The sequence below is a fragment of the Rhinatrema bivittatum genome, chromosome 3, assembly GCF_901001135.1.
Source record: "Rhinatrema bivittatum chromosome 3, aRhiBiv1.1, whole genome shotgun sequence".
Classification (NCBI taxonomy): domain Eukaryota; kingdom Metazoa; phylum Chordata; class Amphibia; order Gymnophiona; family Rhinatrematidae; genus Rhinatrema; species Rhinatrema bivittatum.
The window spans coordinates 549,520,512-549,548,432 of NC_042617.1; the positions used below are offsets into that span (position 1 = coordinate 549,520,512).

At 43.1% G+C, this 27,921-nt stretch overlaps 2 protein-coding genes across 3 annotated transcripts in view; one reads left to right on the forward strand and one right to left on the reverse strand.

Annotated features, from left to right (window-relative positions):
- Positions 1-27,921, forward strand: part of MCM9 (minichromosome maintenance 9 homologous recombination repair factor) — a 192,011-nt gene that overhangs the window by 44,593 nt on the left and 119,497 nt on the right. Inside the window, exons 5-8 of one of the 2 annotated variants that reach the window (XM_029596420.1) lie at positions 4,471-4,671; positions 6,851-6,976; positions 13,503-13,622; positions 24,877-25,210. In XM_029596420.1, the coding sequence (XP_029452280.1) occupies positions 4,471-4,671; positions 6,851-6,976; positions 13,503-13,622; positions 24,877-25,064 (635 nt within the window). In that variant the 3' untranslated portion in view covers positions 25,065-25,210. Of the gene's footprint in view, positions 1-4,470; positions 4,672-6,850; positions 6,977-13,502; positions 13,623-24,876; positions 25,211-27,921 lie in introns of those variants that run through there. The other variant, XM_029596419.1, reaches the window with a different exon arrangement.
- ASF1A (anti-silencing function 1A histone chaperone) overlaps positions 27,052-27,921 on the reverse strand; it is a 38,419-nt gene continuing 37,549 nt past the window's right edge. Inside the window, exon 4 of the mRNA XM_029596421.1 lies at positions 27,052-27,694. Within this exon, the coding sequence (XP_029452281.1) occupies positions 27,482-27,694 (213 nt within the window). The 3' untranslated portion in view covers positions 27,052-27,481. The remainder of the gene's footprint in view (positions 27,695-27,921) is intronic.

A 27,921-nucleotide genomic window follows, 5' to 3' on the forward strand; every position in this document is an offset into this window, starting at 1 on the left:
TGGTGACTGGAGCCTCCGCTCTGAAGGATGTTCAGAATAGGAAGTTGGTAGTACACCTCATGCAAGTCTTTGAGGTTCTGGGCCTAGGCCTGTGTGCGGCAGTTTGTGCGAGTCTCATGCAGCGGGCCTGTTTGTGTTGGATTCAGAAGCCGCAGCAGCAGTCGGCCTCTGGTACTCTGTCCCCGATACAGGCGGCTCGCCTGGAGGCGGGGGTTGCCTATGGAGCGGACGCCTTATATGACCTGGTGCGCACCACGGCCCGTGGTATGGTGTCGGTGGTGGCAGCTAGACGGCACTTGTGGCTGCGTAATTGGTCGGCTGATCTTTTGTCAAAGTCGCAGTTCTGTAATTTGCCCTTTCAGGGGAACTGTTGTTCGGTGAGGACCTGGACCGCTTGATGAAATCACTGGGTGAGACAAAAGGCAATCGGCTGCCAGAAGATCGGAAGTCGGGTTTAAGCCCTTTTCCTCTCAGCCTCGCTTTCGGGAGGTCAGGTGTTCTCATCCAGTGAGAGCTTCAGGAGGCTCAGGGGCACAACAGGCTTCACATAGACAGCAGTCCTTTCAGGGGACCGGAAGGTCTACAAGAGGCAGGTCCGCCCAGGGGCGGGTGGCAATAAGTCCTCCCAATGAGATCAGGCAGGTCCACTCTTTGTCTCTGGTCATCGGGGGCCGGCTGGCCCGTTTTTACTAGGAGTGGACCAAGATTACATTAGACCGCTGGGTGCTGAGTGTGGTGAGCGAAGGGTACGCCTTAGAGTTTTCTCGTACTCTGAGGCCTGCCTTTCTGGAATCGCAGTGTCTTTCCCGAAGCAAACGGGTGGCTGTCCAGGAAACGCTTCATCGGTTGTTAAGTCTGGAAGCGGTGGTACCAGTGCCAGGCCGGTAGTCCATCTATTTTGTGGTGCCAAAGATGGAGGGCACCTTCTGGCCTATCCTGGATCTGAAAAGGGTAAACCAGAATTTGAAGGTACCGCGCTTCTGGATGGAGACATTGTGCACAGTAATTGCGGCAGTAAGGAAGGGAGAGTTTTTGGCGTCCCTGGATCTCACCGAGGCTTATCTCCATATTCCCATCTGGCGGGAACATCAGAAGTTCCTCAGGTTCATGGTGCTGGATCAGCACTATCAGTTTCAGGGGCTTCCCTTTGGTCTGGCCACCGCTGCACGCACCTTTATAAAGGTGATGGTGGTGGTGGCTGCGACCCTGAGACAGGAGGGATTGTTGGTACACCCTTTACTTAGACGACTGACTGATCCGGGCGAAGTCTCTGGAAGAGGGGGTACGAGCAGTAGACAGAGTGCGGTCCTTCCTGGAGTCGCTGGGTTGGATCATCAATGTACAGAAGTCATCTGACGCCCTTGCGGTCCCTGGAGTACTTGGGGGCCCGTTTCGACACCCAGCAAAGCAGAGTGTTTCTCACAGTCGAAGGGAAGGCAAAAGAATTACCAGCATGGTTAAAAGGTGAGGTGAAAGGAGGCTAATTTAGCCAAAAAAACCTCCTTCAAAAATTGGAAGAAGGATCCATCTGAAGAAAATAGGAAAAAGAAATAAGCATTGTCAAGTTAAGGGTAAAACATTGATAAGACAGGCAAAGAGAGAATTTGAAATGAAGTTGGCCGTAGAGGCAAAAACTCAAAAACGTTTTAAAATATATTAGAAGCAAGAAACCTGTGAGAGAGTTGGTTGGATTGTTAGTTGACCGAGGGGTTAAAGGGGCTCTTAGGGAAGATAAGGACATTGAAGAAAGTCTAAATTAATTCTTTGTTTCCGTGTTTACTAATGAGGATGTTAGGGAGATACCAGTTCCGGAGATCGTTTTCAAGGGTGATGAGTCAGATGAACTGAACCAAATCACTGTGAACCTGGAAAATGTAGTAGGCCAGCTTGACAAATGAAAGAGTAGCAAGTCACCTGGACCAGATGGTACGCATCCTAGGGTATTGAAAGAACTTAAAAAATGAAATTTCTGAGCTATTGGTTAAAATTTGTAACCTATCATTAAAATCATCCATTGTACCTGAAGACTGGAGAGTGGCCAATGTAACCCCAATATTTAAAAGGGCTCCAGGGGCGATTCGGGAAACTATAGACCAGTGAACCTGACTTCAGTGCCAGGAAAATTAGTGGAAACTATTCTAAAGATCAAAATCATAGAGCATATAGAAAGACATGGTTTAATGGAACACAATCAACATGGATTTACCCAAGGGAAGTCTTGCCTAACAAATCTGCTTCATTTTTTTGAAGGGATTAATAAACATGTGGATAAAGGTGAACTGGTAGATGTAGTGTATTTGGATTTTTGGAAAGCGTTTGACAAAGTCCCTCATGAGAGGCTTCTTAAGAAAACTAAAAAGTCATGGAATAGGAGGCGATGTCCTTTCATGGATTACAAACTGCTTAAAAGACAGGAAACGGAGAGTAGGATTAAATGGTCAATTTTCTCAGTGGAAAAGGGTAATCAGTGGAGTGCCTCAGGGATCTGTACTTGGACCGGTGCTTTTCGATATATTTATAAATGATCTGGAAAGCAAAACGACGAGTGACTTTATCAAATTTGCAGATGATACAAAATTATTCAGAGTAGTTAAATCACAAGCGGATTGTATATATTACAGGAGGACCTTGCAAGATTGGAAGATTGGGCATCCAAATGGCAGATGAATTGTAATGTGGACAAGTGCAAGGTGTTGCATATAAGGAAAAATAACCCTTGCTGTAGTTAAACGATGTTAAGTTCCATATTAGGAGCTACCACCCAGGAAAAAGATCTACGGTAGGCATCATAGGGGATACTACTTTGTAATCGTCGTCTGTGTGCTGCAGCAGTCAAAAAAGCAAACAAAATGTTAGGAATAATGTCATAATGCCTCTGTATCGCTCCATGGTGAGACCACACCTTGAATACTGTGTACAATTCTGGTCGCTGCATCTCAAAAAAGATATAGTTGTATTGGAGAAGGTACAGAGAAGGGCAACCAAAATGATAAAGGAGGATGGAACAGCTCCCTTATGAGGAAAGGCTGAAGAGGTTAGGGCAGTTCAGCTTGGAGAAGATACGGCTGAGGAGGGGTATGATAGAAGTCTTTAAAATTATGAGAGGTCTTGAACGAGTAGATGTGAATCTGTTATTTATACTTTTGGATAATAGAAGGACTAGGGGGCACTCCGTGAAGTTAGTAAGTAGTACATTTAAAACTAAACGGAGAAAATTATTTTTCACTCAACTCAGTTAAGCTCTGGAATTTGTTGCCAGAAGATGTGGTTAGTGCAGTTAGTGTAGCTGGGTTTAAAAAAAGGTTTGGATAAGTTCTTGGAGGAGAAGTCTATTAACTGCTATTAATCAAGTTGACTTAGGGAATGGCATCTGCTATTAATTGCATCAGTAGCAAGGGATCTTCTTGGTGTTTGGGTATTTGCCTGGTTCTTGTGCCCTGGTTTGGCCTCTGTTGGAAACAGGATGCTGGGCTTGATGGACCCTTGGTCTAACCCAGCATGGCAGTTTCCTATGTTCTTATGAAGACTCATTATCTCTTTATAAAGAGGATTTTTGTGGGTGGGTGGAGCTGACACTACGATTCTCCGCATGCTGGTGTTGTGATTTCCCCTTTACTGACTCGAGAGTTTTTCAGCCCATGAAAGAAAAGCAGAGGAGCACTGCAGGAATTGCTGCAAATCTAGTCCCCTTACTATCAGGTTTAAGAGTGTGAAGAACTTGACATTCTCAGCTCTTTCGGTTCAGTCCTGCTCAATAAGGGAGTTTTCCAGAGTCACAGGGCAGGAAACAACCCATATTGAACATGACCTTTGGTGCTTTGCTATTTTGCCCTTCTGCCTGTCTCTTTCAGATCATTCCTTAAAAGGGAAATTGTCGTGCTGGTATCCTGTGATATTTTTTTTTTGTCTCTGAGTGGGTTCAAACCTGAAAGCAAAGTGTTTTGGGAATCATTGCCCTGAGGTTTTGCTGCCTAGAAGAGGTGATGAAATTTGAATGAAAATGTCCGTGAGCATAACTTAAGGGACTTAAGGGATTGCTATGGAATCCCAGAGACGTGGGGTAACCATAATTATAGATGCACTGTTGGTGCTCTGGTCGAGCATTTAGCACAGTTATTACTTTAATGCCCACCAAGGCTGAAGGAACCTACACGGATGGATGTTCACTAGTTTTGGTAGCTGTTTAGATTTTTTTCAGAGGTTGGTGGTAAAATATGGAAATGGCAGAGGCAAGGTGTCTGATTAAGTATGTGAACTTGTATGCTTATTTACCCAGGATGATAGAGAACAGCAAGGAAGACAACACAAACTAATTTGAGTAAGGCATAACCTCCTATAAATAGTTCTATAATCTTCTTGCAGCGTGGAAAGTTAATAACTGAGCAGGCTGCATGGTCCAGTTGGTCTTTTTCTGGCTTCATCTATTGTCCATCTTTCTTGTTTGTTTTCCCCCCCGATCCCTCTTTCTAGGTGATGACATCACAGTCTATGGCGTGGTGATGCAGCGCTGGAAACCCTGTTGTCTAGATTCACGCTGTGACTTAGAGATTGTCATGAAGGCCAACTACATTGTGGTAAACAATAAGCAGCCAGCCGGGGTTGTTATCAATGAGGAGGTCCGTAAAGAATTTGAAGAGTTTTGGGAAAAATACCAGAGCAATCCTTTAACAGGTTGGTGAGGTTGGTTTTACATGCCAAAAGAACTTTTATAGAATTATAAGAATAGCTTGTTTTCACTGTATCACATCCCAGGTAAGGGGAGCAAGGACAAGTGCACATAGGATTGTGTGAACAGCTGGTGATGTTTTCTCTCACCATTTTTATTACAGTGATCTTCTGATGACAAATCTCAGTCATACTTTTTCTGTGCATCCCATTTTAAACATGAGATGAATAAATTGGTTTTTCAGGCATTCTGCAGTTGCCTTTTGGTGCCGTTTCATGCAGATAATTGCTTGCTAAATCTGTGAAGAAAATGCCTTCTTTAGCTACTTGCTCAAAGTTTCAATTCTCAGGTGACTGTTAAAATGCAACGCTCACCTTTAACATACAGCCCAAGGAGATGAACTGGCCTGTCCGACTGTCACCCAGAGCTGGTGGAGAAAGCAGAAATGCAGGACCTGAGGCAAGGGATAATGGTGGTGGAGCCACTTCACAATAGTGATCATCCTTGGATGTAAAAGTCCTTTAATATTTATTGGCCTGTGTGAAGCCTACCATTTGTCAGGAAGGTGACTGTGACAATTATAATTACTGAATTTTTAGAAAAAAATCAAATGTCTTTCTTCCACGTTAATCCAATTTCCATTCTGGTCACAGCACTGAAACAGCTCTTATATCCTTTGTAAATAAGATTGGAGTAAGGCAGACTTGGGAAAGGCCACACTTGATATGAATGTGGTCTTTGACATAGATGTTGAAGCAAAAGTTGATGATCAACCTGGTGATTTGGGATTAATGGATGTTGTATTGTCTTGGTTTAAGCTTTTTTGCTTTGTCATACTTTTTTAGGTCAGCTGCAATTCAAAGCTTTCTGAACCCAGAGACCTATCTTGTTGTTTCCCCACACGGATCACCATTAACCTTGATCTTATTTAACATCTGTTTGGCTCCATTGGCAGCAGGGATACAGGATTTATCCCTGAGTTAGTTCTATGCGGATAATCCTCAGAAGCAGCCTATTTTGACTTTGTTTCAAGCTGATCTGACAATGGTTGTCTTGACCAGAAAGCATCTTAGCTGTTGGGACATAAACTTAAGGAGAATCCATTCAAATCTGAAGTTATCTGTATAAATATAGAGTAACTAGCAAAACGTGTCTAGCACTGCTCAAGTAGTCTGATCTATAATAACTTGGGGGAGCGGGCATGTGTCTGTGGGTACCTATGTGTGTCTGCCTTTGTGTGCTTGTTCCTTTTTGTATTCACCTGTCTCTGTGCCTGCTAGTGCGTGTGCTGGTGTGTCTCTGCCTGTATGTGTGTATGTGTCTGGTTGTGCGTGTAACTGTACATATTCGTGTGTATGAGCCTGTATGTGTGCAGAACCTGACAGACAGGGCTTTGCAGATAGAGCAGATTGTCTTTGCACAGGGGACCTTCCACTATTCTGGGTGCCACCTGGTGGCCAAACACACAGGGCCATTCATCAAAATGCGTTATGGCATTAACGCATGCGATAATGCATTAACGTCATAACACATGCGTTATGAACAATAACACATGGCGCTGATGCAAATTTTTGGGACGGGTGTGATCAGGGAGGAGTTTGGGCAGGATTTAGTTAAATGAAGGGTAATATTGCTCCGTGCGATAGCATAATGCATGCTATCTCACGGTTTTAATGCCAGAAATAACTACCTTTTTTTCTAGTGTTAGGCTGTGAGATATGCCCGAAATGGCCATAACACAATTCGCGATAAATGTTTTGAATTGCATTTTGGCCATTTCTGGATTTGGGGAGGGGGCGGGAGGGCCTCGCTGTGTGTACCTTTTTATATCGCAATAGGAGGGCCATCTAATGGTGAGGTGTTGGTGGACATTTAGGGTTTAGAGGACAGTTTCTCATGTAGAGTGAGATGTACGAACAACACAATACACCTTTAAGACGATTTGACGTTATTTGAAGTGAGGAAAGTCTCACAAAGATGACATTTTGTACTATGTTCTCTCACCCTAGCTTGATGGTACCTACAGGTATAGTATAGTATAATGTAGACATCTCTAATTCCAACTTTTTCTTTAAATTCTGATAAATGCCTGAATGTTAGATTGTGTTGAACAAAGTTGACACAAGTGTGTGTCCTCTTCTGCAGTGAGATGGCTTTGACAGTTGTTTTCAAATGCTTTCTTAGGGAGGAATGAGATTCTGGCCAGCTTGTGCCCCCAGGTATTTGGCATGTTCCTGGTGAAGCTCGCTGTGGCCATGGTGCTGGCTGGAGGTGTTCAGAGGACGGACGCTGCAGGAACACGAGTTAGAGGTTAGTGTGCCTCCACAGATTCCTCACTAGGATTTTACTTTTGCAAAATTGCTGAGCCCAGTAAATTGTTGAATGTGTGGCGCTATTTATCCCACAGTATTTTAGCCTATTTTCCAACAGGAAATAGCCTTATGTCTGTCTGTTCACTCCCTCTCCCATTCATCTAATTTTATTCAGATTTTTACCACCAATAGCTCGCAGCTCATGCTTCTCATGTGCCATTGACTCCCTAACTCTCAGAATCCCTTATTTTTATTTCCAAATGGGAAACAGAGCAGTTCAGTTGAAATCTTGGGGAGGTCAGAGCATATTATGATGTCCTCGAGCATTTTTAAAGCTGCCCTGCCATTCGTTAGTGCTAACTTATCTCCATTGCCTAGTTTCCTTTAGGAAAAACTGACTTTCATGATTTTCTTATTACCAAAAAGTCACACAAACATTTTCATAACCATATTTAAATCTCCGTATCAAAGGTGGAATCTAGGAATCATGAAATATTTGCACATCTCCTTTTGGTGCAGCACAAGTGTCCTACAGCATATAATACACATTTTGAATACCTATTGTGGAATGGAGATGGACAGACATGATTGAAGATCAGTCTTCCTATAGCAAACTAGGTCGTATAAGGATATTTGAGTGGGCTCACAAGATGGTTTTACTTCTCTGTTTAATTTTTGCACATCATCTGAATATTGCAGCACAAAGTTCTAACAGAGTGTGTTTCAGAACAAGGGAAGAAATGTCATTGTCCTTTTTTTCTAAGGAGACTCTTCACCAATTGCCTATCTTCTGCCAGCTGAAAAATCTTAAAATTGAAAGCAAAGCCTAAATCTTGCAGATCTTTCTACTTTCTGCCCAGCCCCAGTGTGGCACAGGTCCCAAACATGCCCTTGGCATTGCATCATTTTCACAACATTTCGAGTGCTGATTCTGCATTCGTGCTAAAGAGGGAAGAAGTGTGGCAACAGCTCCCCTCCACCCCGACGTCACTTGCAGTCAGCTCTTACATTCCATACTGCTTCCCCCATCCTAACATTGTTTTTTCATCACCCCCTCCATCCCACTTAAATTGTAGGACTTTCATGGGCAGCAGAGCTCCCATCTTCCCACTGTATCTGTTTGACATCACTCAGCAGCCTGGCTTCTTGTGACTTTTCTTGATTTCTATGGTGTCGCTTACCCTTCCTCTAGCATCATGTTTCTTCTCACTCAGAACATAGCTCTTAAGTTTGCTAGCCCGTATGTTCAATGTTCCAGTCTTACTCCTATTTCCCATACTGCTCTGCTCTCAAACCCATCTCCTAACTGTCAAGCTACACTTCGTGCATGGTCTAGAACATTCTTTCTCTCTCCACACCCTGTCATGAGGCACATTCTCTCTTTGTTTCTGCACACTTCCCCCTCTTTTTTTTTTTTTTTTTTTTAATTTTTTTTTTTTTAAAGTTCCACCCTCCATGACCTGTGCAATGTTTTAAAAGTGTATGCATACCACAGCAGTACTTGCCATCTATCATTTTGCTGCCAGGTCCTCATTATCAGGGTCATTCATCAAAACGCATTATGACATTAACACATGCGATAACTTGTTAACGCACGCATTATTGTTCATAATGCGCAGTGTGAATGCAAATTGGAGGGATGGGATCAGGGAGGAGTTTGGGTGGGATTTAGTTAAATGAGGGGCAGTATCGCACCATGCAATATCCTAACTCATGCTATCGCACGGTTTTAATGTCGGAAATAACTGCACCTTTTTTCCTGGTGTAAAGCTGTGCGATATGCCCAAAATGGCCATAACACAATTCGCGATACATTTTTTGAATTGCATTTTGGCCTTTTCTGGGCAGAGAGAGAGAGACTCTTTATAATACTCTCATATTAGTCACCTATTGATGGCACTGTAGGAGGGTCAACTAGTAATCAAGGTGAGGTGTTGGAGGTGGTTTATTTATTGAGTTTTATATACTGTCATTCAGTTTCGTCATAACGCCATCATAACGGTTTACAAAAATATAAGGTTAAGGGGGATAAACAGGGTTGGTGGTGGCTTAGGGTTTAGTGGCCAGTTTTGCATGTAGAGTGAGATGTACGAACAGCACAGTACACCTTGGTGAAGATTTGACGTCATTTGAAGTGAAGAAAGTCTCACAAAGATGAAATTTCTACTTTCTTCACTCCAAATGACGTTAAATCTTCACCAAGGTGTACTGTGCTGTTCATACATCTCACTCTACATGCAAAACTGGCCACTAAACCCTAAGCCACCACCAACCCCCTCCTTACCTCCAGCTATTAGATGGTCCTCCTATAGATATATAAATACTTAACTACTATGAGGGCCTTGTAGATAGTCAGTCTCTCTCTCTCTACACAAGATGTGAAAAATAGGGATTACTGCTTGGTGCGGTAATTAAACAATTTTCATAAACATGCCCCTTTTTGCTATCCAGGGGCGTTATGAATGCGTTATTAACACTTTGAATGTAGGGATATATTTGAAATTCAGTAAGCCACTGATCTGTAATTTCCCTGAACTTCTAAGTGATGTCATGTGGAATGGTTTATAATTAGGAACCTTTTTGTTTTCAGCTTTTTTTTTTTTTTTTCTGGGAATTTATCAATATGCATTACAAGAACAAAAACAGGAGAGAGTAGTAGAAAATTAATGGATTGTCATTTTTCTGGGTAAATATCATTGTTCTTGTTGTAATTAATACTGATAAGTTCCCAGAAAAATTAAAATAAACTGAATGTCCTTATTTATAGAGTATGTGGCATCAAAGCCGACATGATTCAGTGACTTGCACTAAGTTGCATGTCCCCAGAAGTTCAGAGGCACAGGGTAATTATTACAGAATGTCCTGTGTGCATTTGAAAAAATGTATTATATAGCTTTCTTTTATGTTCTTCCTCTTTGGTTCTCCTCATTTCGTCCTAGTGCTCCCATGCTGGCTGCCCTCATTTTTATGATTAACGATCAGCCCTTGTTGATAAGATATTATCAACCACACATCAGTACTAGCAAGAAAATTCATGGAAATGTTGGCATATATGGCAGCTCATCAACTGTGGCTAAATTACACATGAAGTTCCCTCAATGGTACCTAAAGAGGCATTGGAATTGACATTTTCAACCGCAGACCCAGTTTCAGAAGTTCTAAATCCAATCTGCTGCATGGTCAATTCCATGTTTCTCAAGGTCAGATATCATTGACCATGGATGTGTCTGCTTATGCTTGGGAAGTACACACGGGTAATGTGTATTCACAAAGAATATGGACCACACACAAACTTTGTCAAGATGAAAGCCATTTTCAAAGCTCTAGTATCTTTAGAATAATAATTCCTGAAGGAGATAATTCTCTAAGTTCAAACAGACAATAGTGTGGCTATAAACAAACAGGAAAGCATGGGCTCAGAATGTCATATCAGGAAGTAAACAAGATATGGTCTTGGGCAGTCAGAGGACAAGGCTTCTCATCACCACATATATTCCAGGCAAAAATATCATCATTGAAACTTGTAAACCGTTATGATGGCAAAACCGAATGACGGTATATAAAACTCGATAAATGAATAACGCACAAACGATAAGTACAAATATTAAGGAATATAGAAGTATATTGTTACAGATACTGGACTGTTATAAGCATTACCAGTCATCAGATCTTCATTGCTTTATACTTAATGATTGCTCCAAACATTTTGTAATTTTATTTTTTTTTTATGTGTTTGCAAATAAAAATGTTCTAATGACTTATATTGTGTGGAGTTCTTTTAAAGACACATTCCAAACTATAATATCACAATCCCAAGATTATAATCCAAAAAGTCCCAATATGGGCTGTGTTTCAAAGATCACATCTGCATCAGAAGAGTATCATTTCAAAAGATGAACTATAAAAGAGACAAAACAGTTAGTTAATAAATAATATGAACCCAGCGTTTAGCACTCCAAGTAGTAAGACTGCACATATCACCATTTGTCTTTGCCAAATCAGGGTTTGGTGCCAAGTTTGAGTCCAACTCCAAAACATTATTTTATCACCTCTACCTTTTTTTGTGTGTCTGAACAAACACCAAGCAGCAATTTTTTAAAGTTATCTATTATCAAAAATCTTAAATCAGTGAATACCACTCAATCTCAGCATTGAGTCCAAGTGGGTTGACAGTATTCAATTTATATATCCAGAATTGTTCTTGGAATTTTAGCATTGTTTTAACAGTCATGTTCTCTCACTGAAGGTTTTAGTTGCTTAATTACATACCATCGGAAATCAGAAAAGTTATGCGAATAGTCAATACAATGTTGAATAATAGGTACTTGCGTTTTAATGGTGGAAAGACAACTTCTATGTTCAGTGATCCAGGTTTATATCAATCTTTTAGTTCTTCCAATATAAAAAAGTTTGCAAGGGCACATAATGGGTATGCACAATGTAACTAGATGTACAATCTGTCTCTCTTTGCATATTGAAAATGAGCCCCGAGGAAGAATCTTGCCAAGTTGAAGAAGAGAGAGTGTAATTACAAACTAAACACATACTGCATGACCATATTCTATAGACAGTTGAACAACAGTTGGAATTGGTAGCAAAGATCTCACCAACATATCTTTTAGATTTTTACCCCTTGTAAGTGCAGTCAATGGATGTTTCTGAAATATAGCATGCAAACTGAGGACATGCCTGTGTTTGTGAAGAACCGTAATAATGACTTAACTTTGACAGAGTCTCTTGTGTAAATACTAATCGATCAGAACTAGATCTTTTATCTAACAATAGCCACTATCTATGTGCATTTAAAAGTCCATTTATATGCTGGTTTGATGACACGCATAGGGTACCCCGAGCTAATAGTCTATTACACAAATCATGAGCACATGAGAAAAAATTCTGTTTTTACAAACACAGTCTCCATAAATGGAGAAAATGTCCAATCAGTAAATTGGGTTTTCGTTCTTTTTAAGGTATCCCTGCAGATGCGAAATTAAGAAGGGTGTAAACTCATATGTTTTCTATCAAATTGAGCAGATGAAACAATTTGTCGATGCCCAACTACCTAGTACAGTACCAGATTTGCCTATGGCAGAGTCCTCCCCTGTTAATATACCATCTAGTGGGGATCAGCTATAGACGGACATTTAAATAAAGTTAATCCAGCTGTAGTATGTATACGCTTACATGTTTTAAATAATATCATTAATGATTCTCCTATCTTTGCTTATGATTCTAAATAATACAGCCTCAATTTCTCATATGTTGTTGTTTTTCTTTTCATATTTAGATATGTATTACCTTTGGATTTGATTGTTCTGTTAAGGATCTCTTATTGGGAACAATTTTTTTTTCTTTAAATGTTTTCTGACTATCTTTCCATATGTTGTTAACTATTGTATACATAGTGAAGTATTGAAAAGTGAAGTGTATTGTTTTTTTCTTTTCTTTATATGTAATATGAAAATATCAATAAATAAAGAATTAAAAAAAAAAAAAGAGCGAGAACACTGGATTAATTACTTTTCAGCTGCTGTGGAAGATGCAAATGGTGGTATGTGTGCAGTCTTGCTATTTGGAATGCTAAATGTTACTTGGGTTCTATTATTTACTAAGAGAAGCTGTCAGAAAATTATTTGCAAACACTGTAGAAAAATAAAAAAAATTACAAAATTCAGACCAATCATTAAATTTAAAGCAATGAAGGTCTGATGACCGGTAGTGCTTATTATGATTGTCTATTATCTGTAACAATATATTTCTATATTCCTCACTATTTGTACTGATTATTTATTTTATTTATTTAAATCTTTTCTATACCGTCGTTAAGAAGGATCCGTCACAACGGTTTTACAATAGGGCACATAAAATAAGGATGCTGAGATATATTAATTTATACAAGCGCCGTAATGCTTCGGTACATAGTTTTTCTAAATGATATAATTGGTTTGTGATACAATACTGTCCAGGAATTATCAGTTTTAAAAACAATTCTAACTTTATAAGTGTCAATTTCTCTTCTGTTGAAGAGAAATTATTTGTGAGTTATTATTTACCTGACATATTTTGACTGTTCATTTTTATGGTCCCAGAATCTGATTTTTGCCTATATAATGAGCATTCCTAATTACTCCTTTTTGTGGTGCTCTAGCATTTTGGTGTAAAAAAAAAAAAAAAGTGCTATTATAAAATATATACCTATTGGTATAGTATTCCTTTAATGGTCCTAAAGCGCCAATCATGAATTGTCTATCTGTATTCTGAAAGCAAGGGCACTTTGTTTCAGATTGTTGCTCTATCGCTGCCAGCTTGTTTCTTTTGGGGAGCGTGCTAAGGATTGCTGTTCCTGTTAATAGTCCTTCTGCTGTTAGTAACTGGCAAACGTACAAGGAGGCAAGCTAAATTTTGGTTTCCTTCAGAATCGCCTTCATATTTTTGCCATGCTGATCTTCTAGTAGTAGACTGCCTCACTTGCACGCTCACTCTTTTTTTTTTAAGATTTACATTTTGTCTTTTCCCAACTGAAGGTGAATCCCATTTGCTGTTGGTGGGAGACCCTGGCACTGGGAAGTCTCAGTTCCTCAAATACGCTGTGAAGATCACACCGCGATCTGTACTGACTGCAGGAATTGGATCTACTACTGCAGGTACCTTACAATACTGCAAAGAGGTGTGTGTTTAGTATTGCTGAGAAAAGGATTTTCCTACTGTGTTCAGAGGACAGAGTGCATGAGCAGGAAGTATGCATGCTTAGGTAAGCAGGTAAAGTGAGAGACTACAAATGATTATATATTGCAACCTGTAATATCTAAGCACATAGTTTGGGGTTTTGCAAGGGACAGACACATGTTTGGTTTTTTTTCTTTGACTGGCTTCCTACTAGGGGAAGTGGTTGACAAACAGGCAGGAAAGGCAATCTAGCCTTCTATCCCTCCAGCTGAAAATTTGCTATTTTTGTCAAATTAAAAAGCTTGTATTTCGGGAGTTCTAAGCAGGGACAGAAATTCCTTATACAGAATAAGTATAAAAGAATTCTTTATTGTACAGAACAAGCAAGTAAGAATATTTCACTGAAAAATGTAATCATGCTAAAGCTTATTTGAAAGTCTGGGGCTGTGATTCAAAATGGGCTGGCTGTAGACTTGAACATATATTTTTATAGTGAATGCATTCGGAAATTTTTTTTTGTTTTTCTACCACTGACTTTTCTCGTGAATGTATTTATACTTGTGTTAGTCTTACTGACCATAAGCTGCCACTTTTCAAAATGTGAGGGATTTTTTTTTTTGGCCCAGCAGTTTCCTCCTCCTTTGGATTTCTAATTCGATTGCATGTAGCCTCTGTTGAGCAGTGCACCATGGAACTTCATTCACGGCTACCTGAAGGTTTTTTTCTCTCTCTTTTTTTTTTAATATATTTTCTCCCAACTTACTTAGCCCAATCATTGCAGTGAGAGCCCTCGGCTGAGGGCCAGAATCTACAGTTCTGGAACAATGATAACATGGATCTTGAGTTTGGCCACTAGGTATTGCCATTGAACAATTGGCAAAGACTTCCTCCCCCTTAGTAGCTGTGAATGCTGTCTCTGTAACATCTCCAGTCATCCTGGGGAGCAGAATCTGAGTTAGGGAATCAAACCTAGCTCTCCTACATGGCAATGCATAGCACCTATCACTAATCTGACCCCCTCATGCTACCCCCCCCCCCCCCCCCCGGTTTGGAGTGTTAGGTTATTATAGGACCATTTCTGCACATCTGATTGCAGTGAATTGCTAACCCATTTGTTAAAGACTTTGGGTATTATTGTACTCTCTGCTGCTTGCTAGCAGTGCATTTTTAATAACCATTGCAACTGTGGAAAGCAGGAGCAGAAGGCATGGCAGGGTCTGGTTGTAAGGAGCCTCAAACAATATCATTGTAAATCACAGAAAGAGAAAACAGCAGTTTGAAGAGCTTGGAAAAAAAGAATAAATCTTAACAAGGGAAATGCCTAAAAAGGGGTCTCTAAAGTGAGTCAAGACATACCATATTAACAGCTCCCTCAGTTGTCTGTCTTTGACTTACAATCATGAGCTCCCAGCCTTTGACAATGTATTCTGTATTGGAGCACCACTTACTGTGTAAGAAGTATTATCACATGCCTATTCAGAGAGGACTGTAATACCAGCAGCTCTGTCAACATAATCATCAGAGCAACAATTGCTTATTTCCTGGCGTGTAGCCAGATGGACTCAGAACGAATGGGTATAGTATGCTCGTGCTAGCAGTTGGAGACGGATCTGACGTCAGCACAGGTATATATACCCCCACAGGAAGCGTAGCAACTTAGCAATTTCCGTCTCCAAAGCAGTTTGGAGAGCCTACACGCTCGCTGAGCGTGTTTCCAATCTACTTTCTATTTTCTACTTTCTATATTCTTCTTACTAAAATTCTTCAGGAACATCGAGCCCCGCACTCCTGCGGTGATACCCTTGGGGTCCCTCCCGCAGTTGAGTTTCCCGGGGTGATTTCCGTGATCCCCCGGAGGTTTAAAGCCTCGGTCCGGTGGCCGAATCACGGCAGGGACTAGCCCCCGGGCGAGAAGGGCTCGGGCGTGGCGGAAGAGGCGCCTCGGTCCCAGCGTGGACAAGGCAGCGGGTGCATTTCCTCAAGCGCGGCGGTGAAGGTATTTCCCTTCTCCCCCCGCAGCCGGAGACCGCCCGGGTTCCAACCGGGAAGCGCCGAGGATCAGGTAAGGCGTACATCTCTTACTTTTTGGTCTCCGAGGGATGAGGATCGGCGGCATTGCCTGCATGTGGCACGCCGTGGAGGTCGCCATTTTGTCTGTCTTGTTCATGTATTGAGCGCCCATGATAGGCGCCTGTCTATGCGTAAGCGCATGTGGGATATCCTTGAGTGTATATCGCATACTACTGAGCATATATTGTATATTATTGTGCGTATATTGCAGACTAATGAGCGCATATTGAGCGCCTGTTGTATTAAGGCATATTATTGAGCGCCTGTTGTGTTAAGCGTATATTGCTGCCGCATATTATTGAGCGCCTGTTGTGTTAAGCGTATATTGCTGCCGCATATTATTGAGCGCCTGTTGTATTAAGCGTGTATTGCTGCCGCATATTATTGAGCGCCTGTTGTATTAAGCGTGTATTGCTGCCGCATATTATTGAGCGCCTGTTGTATTAAGCATGTATTGCTGCCGCATCTTATTGAGCACCTATTGTATTGAGCGCATATTGCTGCCGCATAATATTGAGCGTTTGTTGTATTGAGCGCATATTGCTGCCGCATATTATTGAGCGCATATTTTTCAATGGAACAGAAACCCTCAGCGTCTTTAGCGGCGGTGCCTCCCGATTCAGGCATTAAAGCCCTCGGCCTCTGCTCCGCATGCCAGCTTAGAGCCATGCATAGTGAGGAGCCAGACTCCCTTTGCGCCCAATGTGAGGAGGCAGTGGAAGCCTCGGGCCAGGACCAGTCTCAACCACGGTTTGCTGACAGTTCCCCAGGGGCCACTCCGGATCTAGCGGGCAGTCTCGATCAACCTGGGATCCCGGGGATCTGGTACCCCGACGACTCGAGACAGCTTCCATTTCCTGGGTGGATCTCTTTAAGGGGATTCATGCCTTTGTACAGATGCAGTCAGCTTCCCGTCCAGGCCCTGCTGCTCCGGCCGCTGCGGTTGTTACTCCAGCTGATCCTGCCCCTGGACCCTCGCGCCCTTCTCATGGGCACCCGCCTCCGAGCAGTCCGGTTCAGATGGACCCTGATGTCTCGGAAGACGAGTCCGAACCCCCTGAGGAGGGGGAACTTCCCTCGGGGATTGAGCCATATCGAACCATGAGGCGGTTCTTTCCCAAGGAAGATCTCTCCAACCTGGTTTCTCAGTGCCTGGCAAAGTTAGATATTGCAGGTCCCAGCGCTACGGCGCCCTCTACGCAGAACCCTCTGCTGGAAGGTCTTCGTCCTCCAGCCTGCCATTTTCCCTTCTTGCAAGCAGCACAGCAACTGATAGATTTGGAATGGGCTGCGCCAGCGGCCTCATTCAAAGGGGGGCGGGCTCTGATGGGCATGTACCCTCTGGAACCGGCAATCAAGGAGATGCTGGCGTGCCCTCAGGTGGACGCTTTGGTTAACGCTGTGGTCAAGCGCACTACCATTCCAGTTGAGGGGGGGGGGCGGCCCTCAAGGAGGCTCATGACCGACGCATGGACGCCATCCTGAAACAGACCTTTGAGGTGGCAGCTTTATCTTTGCGGATTGCCACCTGCTGCACAGTGGTGATGCATTCCTGTTTGTCACAGGTTAGGAACAATGCTCCGGCGACAGACATGGAGTCAGCTCTCTCGTTCCTCACGGATGCGGCATCCAACCTAGTCCATACGACTGCCAAGGGGGTCTCATCCTCGGTAGCTGCCAGGAGGCAGCTCTGGATACGGAATTGGTCAGCTGATGCTCCTTCGAAGACACGCCTCACCAGAATACCCTTTAGGGGTTCTTTCCTGTTTGGCAGCGACCTGGATAAACTGGCCAGCACATGGGGCACCTCCCCAGTACCGCGACTGCCAGAAGATCGGTTCAGAAGGAACCAGCGCGCCTTTCCAAGACCCTCCAGAGGTAGAAGCTCCCAGCGCTTCACTCCCTATAGGAGTCGCTACCAGACATCTCGTCCTCAGGCCAGGAACCAGTCCTTTCGGAACAAGCAGCATAAGAGGGGAGCTGGCTCGGGTTCAGGTCCCGGCCGTGCCTCCCAATGAGAATCAGCCGACCCATCTGGGGGACGTAGCCATAGGGGGCAGGTTAACCCTCTTCTACCCCAGATGGGTCGAGATTACGTCGGACCAGTGGGTCCTCGCCATCATCCGAGAGGGGTATTATCTGGACTTTCATCATCTCCCTCCGGACAGGGTTGTGGAATCTTCGTGTCCCCTACACAAGACTGCAGCATTGGAAGCTACCCTGGCGAGGCTCCTGTCCTTGAAAGCCATCATCCCAGTACCTGCCTGGGAAATGAATTCTGGACACTATTCCATTTATTTCATGGTACCCAAGAAAGAGGGCACTTTCCGGCCCGTATTGGACCTCCAGTCAGTCAATCGATACTTAAGGGTCCCGAGGTTTCGCATGGAAACTCTGCGCTCAGTCAAAACCGCAGTCCAGCCAGGAGAATTCCTCACGGCCTTAGACTTATCGGAAGCCTACCTACATATCCCGATCCGTCCGGATCATCAGCGCTACTTACGCTTCAAGGTTCTGGGACGCCACTTCCAATTCCGGGCTCTGCCCTTCGGGTTAGCCACGTCGCCGCGGACCTTCACCAAGGTGATTGTGGTGGTAGCAGCGGCACTCAGACGGGAAGGAATCCTCGTCCATCCCTATCTGGACGATTGGCTGATCAGGGCGAAATCACGGGAGGAGAGCCATCGGGCAACCAACAGAGTGATCGACCTTCTGGAAAGCCTGGGATGGGTAGTCAACCTCAACAAGAGTTGCCTACAGCCTTCCCAATCACTGGAATACCTGGGAGTGCAGTTCGACACCCAGACAGACACAGTCAGTCTTACTACCAAGAGAAGGTTAAAACTTCAGACGCGTCTCCGGTCCTTGATGGGAGCCAGCCGGCCCATAGCTTGGGATTATCTACAGGTTCTCGGCCTCATGGCCTCCACCCTGGAAGTGGTCCCCTGGGCAAGGGCCCATATGAGACCTCTACAATGCTACCTGCTCTCTCGCTGGAGCCCCCGCTTCCGGAATTATTCCATGCACCTACCTCTGCCGGCCCGAGTGCGGACCCAGTTACGGTAGTGGTTGCAGTCCAACCACATAAGCAGGGGGTCGAAGATGTCCTCCCCCACATGGACTCTGATCAGCACAGATGCCAGCCTGAGCGGCTGGGGAGCACACTGCGAAGAACTCACCGCACAAGGGTGGTGGAACAGAGAAGAGTCCAGGTGGAACATCAACCGTCTAGAGGCACGAGCAGTCCGGTTAGCCTGCATGCAATTGGCTCACAGACTGAGGAACAGAGCAGTTAGAGTGATGTCCGACAACGCCACCACGGTGGCATACATCAACCGCCAGGGCGGAACCAGAAGCCGACAGGTATCCCTAGAGATAGCCCCGCTGATGGCTTGGGCAGAGGCGAACCTTCAGGACATCTCCGCCGTCCACATTGCCGGGAAGGACAACACCACAGCAGACTTCCTCAGCAGAGAAAGCCTAAATCCAGGGGAAAGGCAGCTGTCACCCACAGCCTTCCAGATGATTGTGATTCATTGGGGGATTCCAGACATGGACTTACTAGCGGACAAGTCCAATGCTCAAGTACTCAGATACTTCAGCCGCAAGCGAGATCCGTTCTCACACGGGATCGACGCCCTGGTTCAGCCTTGGCCTCCAGGGACTCTGCTATATGCTTTTCCTCCGTGGCCTCTGCTGGGCGCCATCATCCACAAGATTCAGAAGCACCGGGGCCTAGTTCTTCTAGTGGCACCAGACTGGCCAAGAAGACCCTGGTACGCAGACATGAGAAGACTACTGGCAGGGGAGCCCCTTCCCCTGCCTCCTCTCAGGGACCTGCTTCGCCAAGGTCCCATCCTCCACGAGGATCCGGCTCAATTCTCTCTTACGGTCTGGCCATTGAGAGGGCTAGACTGAAGAAAAGAGGTTACTCGGAGCCCGTGATAGATACACTCCTCCGAGCCCGCAAGTTTTCCACATCCCTCACCTACGTAAGGATGTGGAGGATATTTGAAGACTGGTGCGACACTCACGACACCAATCCACATGCGACCACAATTCCCATTGTTCTGGATTTTTTACAGGATGGGCTTCAGAAGGGTCTCTCCCTAAGCTCCATCAAGGTTCAGGTGGCTGCGCTGTCTTGCTACGGTCCCAGGAGGGATGGCAAGACCATTGCCAAGCATCCAGATGTTTCTCGCTTCCTGAAAGGAGTCAAGCACATTCGCCCGCCACTGAAGTGGCCTGTGCCCCTGTGGAACCTTAACCTAGTGTTGGATTTCCTCGCGGGATCCACCTTCAGACCCCTTCGGGGCCTGTCTCTCCATTCTCTCACGTTGAAGATGGTGTTTCTGCTGGCAGTGTGTTCCGCACGCCGCATCTCGGAGCTACAAGCACTGTCCTGCCATGATCCCTTTCTCAGAATCACTCCAGAGGCTATCCATCTTCGCACGGTTCCCTCCTTTCTACCTAAAGTGGTTTCACAATTTCACCTCAACCAAACCATATCCTTGCCCACTACGGCGGGTTTGAAGAAATCTGAAGAAGGGCGTTTACTACACCATCTCGACATCGGCAGATTGCTGCCCAGATATCTGGAATTGACACAAGAAGTACGAAAGACGGACCATCTGTTCGTCCTACACAGCGGAAAGAAACAAGGTGAAGCGGCCTCTCGGCCCACCATCGCCCGCTGGATTAAAGAAGTTATCAGAGCAGCTTACGTAGCGGCCGGGAAGTCACCGCCTCTACAAGTCGAGGCTCATTCTACCAGAGCCCAAGCAGCATCTTGGGCGGAATCCAGGATGCTGTCGCCTGCAGAAATATGTAAAGCGGCGACATGGTCTTCCCTCCATACCTTTTCCAGGTTCTACCGTCTGGATGTCCAGGCCAGGGAGGACACAGCATTTGCGAGGGCTGTCCTACACTGTCCTCAGGCAGCCTCCCACCCAGGCGGGGGGAGTAAAGCTTTTGTACATCCCATTCGTTCTGAGTCCATCTGGCTACACGCTAGGAAATGTTGAGATTACTTACCTGATAATCTCCTTTTCCTTAGTGTAGACAGATGGACTCAGCATCCCACCCAGGCTGCCAGGATACATGGGTTTTCACCGATTCAAGGTAGGCCATGTCATTTTACCTACATGAGAGCGTCCCCTTTGCCAGGTGTCGATGCCTTCCGGTTGTGAATGCTGGTGGTCTCCAGCTCCTATCAATCGGTCAGGGGAATCCTGTTTCACTAATTTCATTGATCGTCTGTACATCCATAACAGCTTTTGCAAGGAAGATTACTGAGTTGCTACGCTTCCTGTGGGGGTATATATACCTGTGCTGACATCAGATCCGTCCCCAACTGCTAGCACGAGCATACTATACCCATTCGTTCTGAGTCCATCTGTCTACACTAAGGAAAAGGAGATTATCAGGTAAGTAATCTCAACATTACTGCTCTCCCTCACTAATACCATCCTCAGAGGCCTAGACAAAGGTCAATCCTTCATCCTAGCCATGCTTGACATCTCATCAGCCTTCAACACCATTAACCACAACATCCTCATCGACTATTAATAGAAATTGGGTTGTTAACTGGCACCGCATAACAGTGGTTCATCTCATACCTCGAAAACAGACATTACAAAATTAAAATCGGTAAAACTGAATCTGACCCCATCAAACTCACACAAGGCGTCCCTCAAGGTTCCTCCCTATCATCCACATTCTTCAACATCTATATGCTCCCCCTCTGAAGCTCCTAACCGACCTAGGACTCACCTTCTTCATATACACAGATGATGTACAAATCCTTATTCCCATCCATGATTCCATTCCCAAAGCCCTACATCTCTGGGACAAACACCTCTCCTCCATTAAGCAACTCCTCAACCAAATGCAACGAGCCCTCAACACCAACAAAACAGAACTTCTACTAATAAACCACAAATCCACCGAGATAATCATCACTGAGACCCCCCTTCAAACACATCCCCCAATCACAAAAGAAGTCAGAAACCTTGGCGTCACAATAAATCATGAATTAAACCTTAAAAAATTCATACTCAACCATAAGACTCCTTTTACAAACTCCACGTAATAAAAAAAACTTAGACCCCTCCTTCATCAAAACGACTTCCAAACAGTCCTCCAGGCACTCATTATCCAAAATTGACTATTGCAATTCCCTACTTCTAGGTCTCCCTGCAACCTCACTAAGGCCCCTACAAATGCTCCAAAATTCCGCAGCCAGAGTCCTCACAAACACAAAAAAAACCCCAAACACATCACCCCCGTTCTAACAAACCTAAAGTGGCTCCCTATTCATCTCAGAATTTGCTTCAAGAGTCTCTTTCTAGTACACAAAACCCTACACAACCAACATAAACTGTTTCAATGCCTCCTTCCACTTCCAACCCCCACGAAGATACACTAGATCTGCCAATAATGACACTCTACCTATAACCTCCCCCAAACTCACCAACCTCATCTCTACAAGAGAATGTGCATTCTCCCTTGCCAGCCCTGCCACCTGGAACACAGTGCTCCTTGACCTAAGGCTTGAACCCAACACCCAAACCTTAAAAAAAAACTGAAAACCTGGCTCTTCGAGCAAGCCTACCAATAACTCCCCCTCCCTCTCACTCAATCACACCCCTCAAAACACTATCCCACATGCACTGTACAGTCACAATATTTATAGTTACTTGTTCCTATCCCCTGCTGGTCTATTATGTTCCTAACTCCTTTTTGCTTCTAACTATATAGAGTTGCTATTTGTTGTTTATTGTTAAAACACAGTTTCTCAATCTGTTATGATGTAATTTCCTTCTCTTCCTTCCTTAGTTAACTGTAAACCGATGTGATTTACTATATGAATGTCGGTATATAAAAGTGTTAAATAAATAAATCTAGAAACTTTATCTCCCTAGCATAACCCAATGAAACATTTACCCAATCAGTAATTGAAATCTCCCATTATTATGGTGTTGTATAATGTTAGCTTTCCTAATTTGTTAGTATTTCACAGTGTGTTGCTTCATCCTAGCCAGGCAGACAGTAGTATATCCCCACTGTTATATTCTTCCCTATCATATGGAATTTACATCTATAGAGATTCCATGGTGCATTTTGTTTCCTGCAGGACTTGTATCCTACATAAGATTTGCCATACTGGGTCAGACCAAAGGTGGTCCGAGCCCAGTATCCTGTTTCCAACAGTGGCCAAGCCAGGTCACAAGTACCTGGCAGGATCCCAAGGGGTATATATATTCCAAGCTGCTTATCCCAAGAAGAAGCAGTGGATTTCCCCATGTCTACCTTGATAATAGTTTATGGACTTTTCCTCCAGGAACTTGTCCAAACCTTTTTTATATGCAGCTATACTAACAGCTTTCACCACATCCTCTGGCAACAAATTCCAGAGCTTAATTATGCGTTGAGTAAAAAAATATTTTCTCTTATTAGCTTTAAATATATTATCTAGTAACTTCAATGTGTATCCCCTGGTCTTTGTACCCCTTGAAAGAGTAAACAACTGATTAACGTTTACTCGTTCCATTCTACTCATTATTTTATAGACCTCTATCATATCTCCCCTCAGGCATCTCATCTACAAGCTAAAGAGTCCTAACCTCTTTAGCCTTTCTTCATAGGGGAATAGTTCCATCTCCTTTATTATTTTGGTTGCCCTTCTCTGTAACTTTTCTAATTCTGCTATATCTTTATTGAGATGTGGTGACCAAAACTGCACACAGTACTCAAGATGAAGTCGCACCATGGAACAATACAGAGGCATTATGATATTTTCTCTTTTATTCTCCATTCCTAATAAATCCTAGTATTGTATTTTCTTCTTAGCTGCTGCTGCACACTGAACAGAAGATTTCAACATATTTTCAACGATGTCACCTAGATCCTTTTCCTGATTGGTGGCTCCTAATGTGGAACCTTGCATTATGTAGGTATAATTCGGGTCACTCTTCCCTAAGTACATCACTTTGTACTTCTCCACATTAAATTTCATTTGCCATTTGCATGCCCAGTCTCCCAGTTTTGCAATATGCTCTGGCAATTTCTCACAATCCTCTTGTGATTTAACAACTTTAATTTGTGTCATTGGCAAACTTGATCAACTCACTTGTTCCCATTTCAAGGTCGTTTATAAATATATTAAAAAGCATCGGTCCCAGAACAGATCCTTGGGACACTCCACTAGTCACCTTTTTCCATTCGAGAAAATTTACCATTTAGCCCTACTCTGTTTTTCTATCTTTTAACTAGTTGGCAATCCACAATATTAGATTGTATGTCATCCTTAACATATGGTGCTATACCAATTTGATGTTGCCTATCATTTTTATATTATTTGTAACCTGGTTATTATAGTATCCCATTAACTAACTTTCTTCCTCCAGGTTTATAGGATGCCTATTTATGTTTACATCTTCATTTAGTGCCATGTATTTCAGTTCCCCAGTCTTAATTTTTAGACTTATGGTATTAGTATACAAATAATTCAAAGAATATTTTTTAATTGTATTCACAGCCTACCTAGCAGTTAAAATAAGTCAATTGGAATCATTTCTGTCTGTTTGCTCTTTATTTAAATGGATCTGAGATATTTGTAATTGTTGTAAATAAGTTCCTTCTGTAAATAAGTTCCTTCTGTATTTACGGTTGTTTTTTCTCTCTCACGCTACCTGCATTTCTCTCTTTCCTCTCCTATCTCCCCTACCCCTCGCCTCTTTCTTGCCTGCTCCCATCCCTTGCCCCCTGTTCATTGTAATTCCTCTTTCTTTGAGTTATTTGTAAACCGGCGTGATGTGCCTTACGAATGTCGGTATATTAAAAACTGTTAAATAAATAAATAAATATTGTTGCCCTTATCATAACCTCTCTATTGGTATATTCTAACTTCCCCATTATTCCAGTATCCTTTGAAGATACTTCACTCTGAACCATGTACTTCTGAACAACTGCTGGCTTTCCCATGATCTTGTTTATAAGCTGTTCTTTCTCCTTTGTAAATGTTAATACCAGCAGCCTGGTTCTCTACCCAGGTTATGATGGAGCCTATCATTTCAGAATAGTTTCCCCCTTCCCCAAAATGTTGCCAAGTTCCTAACAAATCTGAAAATTAACCTCGTTTTTTTTTCTTTTCTTTTTAAGGAACAGCACAAAGAATCATTTACCCAAAATACCTCTTTTCTTCAAAAACTTTTTTTCCAAAAATTTCCCAGCAAAACAATACTCACAAATCTTGTTCACTTACCAGCAGAGCTCCCTTCTGCTTTGAGTACTCCCTCAGTTTCTCTATAGGAAATAAATATAATAAATGTTCTTCTAAAGATGGGTAGCAAAGTCTGTCACGTTGCTGGACTTCAGCAGGCCACACAGTCTTTGTGCATGACACAATATGTTCTCCACTGTGCAATTATGTTTCAAAGCTAGAAAGACTTTATACATTCAAAGCAGAGCAAAACATTTTTGTGGCCATTTCTAAATAAACTGTTGCCAATTAAATGAACCAGAAAATGGATAAATAAAGAAGTGACATACAGGGACTTTTTAAATCTACAGACATATCATGACTTGTGGGGACTGAGGAGAACTTGACGTCATTAGGCATTGTATGTTAATTTAGTGATGACGTAGAGGACTTGGGACTTAACTGCAGCATTAATATATATGATTTGCTTATGTGGGTAAAGTGTGGGGCAGAGGGAAGAGAAGATGCATGAGGAGGCTGTAGTGCTGAAAATCATTTGGTAGTAGATGATTAACTTCAACTTGCATGCCCGAACTACTAAGAATCAGTATGTGAAAAATCTGTTCGCCTGGGGCAGGTGGATTTTTTTTCTGCAGGCGAGGTGGTGGCATCAGCTCAGTTGGGACCTCGCAGGAGGAAGTTGCATCGTCTTTGGCTTGGATTGGCACCCCCAGAGGACGAAGAGTAAAGGAACATGTGAGGAGACTGGGGGGAGAGAAAGAAGAGTGAAAGAGCTGGGTCAGATGTAGAAAGAAAAGAATAAGAGGATGGGGACTGGAGGAGGGGAGAGGGTTGCATGGGGGAGGGATGAAGAGTTTATATCCTCAGAAAAGAAAAGAATCTGCGGGATGTGGGGAGTAAAGATGGGAAGAAAGAAGGCTGCATTGGAGGGAGGATTTGGGGGAAGTGGATTCACTCACCAGGGGGGGAAAAAAGCACTTACACTGTACCCCCCACAGGGGCAGGAGCACATTTTGTCCCTGCCAAATAAATCTTGGAGGAACTTTTCAAACAGCTGATGATAATGATTGGGCCTAAAACAGGATGTAGCTTGTGGCTAGAAGCACATTGTGGGTCAACCTAATGACTTATTAGAAAACAATGGGGAGAATAGTTCTCAGAGCAGATTATGTAGGTAATGTTGCATTAAGTGGCTGTCTGAAAACTACAGTCCTTGTATAGTTAACACGTGTGCGTTTAGCCACGTTGAGATGGGGTGTGCATCAGGCTGTTTAGGATGGGGAGGAAAAGTACATGTTCAAATCTTGGTATGTATTCTCCATCAAAAATCTACCCACAGAAAGTTTCAAAGTAAAAGTACACGTTTGTGCCCTTTGAAAATTGGTGCAAAGCCTGCAGGTATAAAGTATATGCTGGCATTGCCCTAATGTGGAAAGTTTGACAGTGGCCCCCGTAGAATAATTTAGCATGGTAAATGTGTCCATTCTTGTACATTTTTGCTCTAAACCTTTTATCAAAAGGTGAGTTTAGAGAAGGAAGTTACAAGAAAAATTCACTTAATGTTGTTCAGGACTATTCACTTGGGAGAAAAAATATGGCAGATCTGCATACATGCATCAAAAGATGTCTATTAAGCAACGATACTTGCAAAATGTTTTCAGATGATTCAGGTGGCATCATTATGATCCTTTTACCTCCCCCACCCCCCCCCCCCAACCATAATTTTGACTTGGTTCAGTTTGGTTTGTAATACATCTTCCCAAGGAGAGATTACTATTTGAAGTTAGTATTATAATTAACTGCATATGTCCGGACATTAGATTTCATTTCTATTATGTGTGTGTGGTTTTTTTTTATCTCAATTTATTGATTGTAATCTGCACAGAACTACAAGTCTTGGATTGGGCAGAATATGAAAACTAAAGTAAATAATTTTTTGGATAGCTCCCTCCTTAGCCACCTGCAGCATTTTGAATTTCAGTAAATCAGGTGCTGTTTGTGCTGGCTTTTATCAGAGCTCCCCCACTGGCCAGGCATCACATGGACAAAGCAGAAACAGCTGGAAAGTAGGCTTGAAAGCGGGAAGAGGAAAAGGATTTCAAACAATAAGATAGGTGGGTAGAATAAAAGGTGCACACCTTTTATTCCAAAAAAGGGGGAATTATTCAAATACAATAGAAAACATTTTTTTAAAAAAAGCAACCTATGAATTAGTCCAAAAAAGGGGAAGCAGAAGAACCAATAAACTTGGTGTGTTGATATTTTGAGGACACCAGCTAGTGCTATAACTTTAATCCGATTATTCTGAGCAAATAAAAATACTTGAGCAAAAAAAATATTCAAAAATAGTTTATATCCCACAATACAATCAAATACTGCTTTTTTTTCCCCCTTATAAACTTTCTACAGACATTTTAACAAAATTCTTTGCATGGCATGTGAGTGTGTACTTGCAAGATTTCAGAGCCATAGTTCAGTTTGGTTGGTTGCTTCTGTTTGTTTTGTTCGTTTTACTAGCTTAACTTTTAGGTGGTTGCCAGGTAGTCATGCGCAGTCCATGTGTGATTCTAACATGACATTTAGTGAGTTCTCTGATGCTGGCCACCCTTTTGACGCAGAGGGCAGTGCTTCTGTGGAAAGCAGTAGCTGTAGGTTGGGGTTGCTGCTGTCGCTGTCTCCCAGCTTCTCTGTGGTGTCCTCCCAATTTATATGGAACCTTGTGACCCGGGGATTAGATGCCAATATGTTCCTTTGGAGCTGGGAGGAAAAAAAGAAGAGAGGGATTAAATGCTTCATCAGATGTGCAGGTACAACATAGTAAGTTAGTTTTTAAAGAGTTTGCCTATGACTTTGGTAATCATTTTCCCTTTGTAGGGTCTCTCAAATTGTGACAGTCTGGAAGCCACTACAAACCTCAACCCCTGACTTGTAGGCTGAAGAGCACTTAGGTGCACTATCTAGCACGCGTACTGCACAAAAACTTA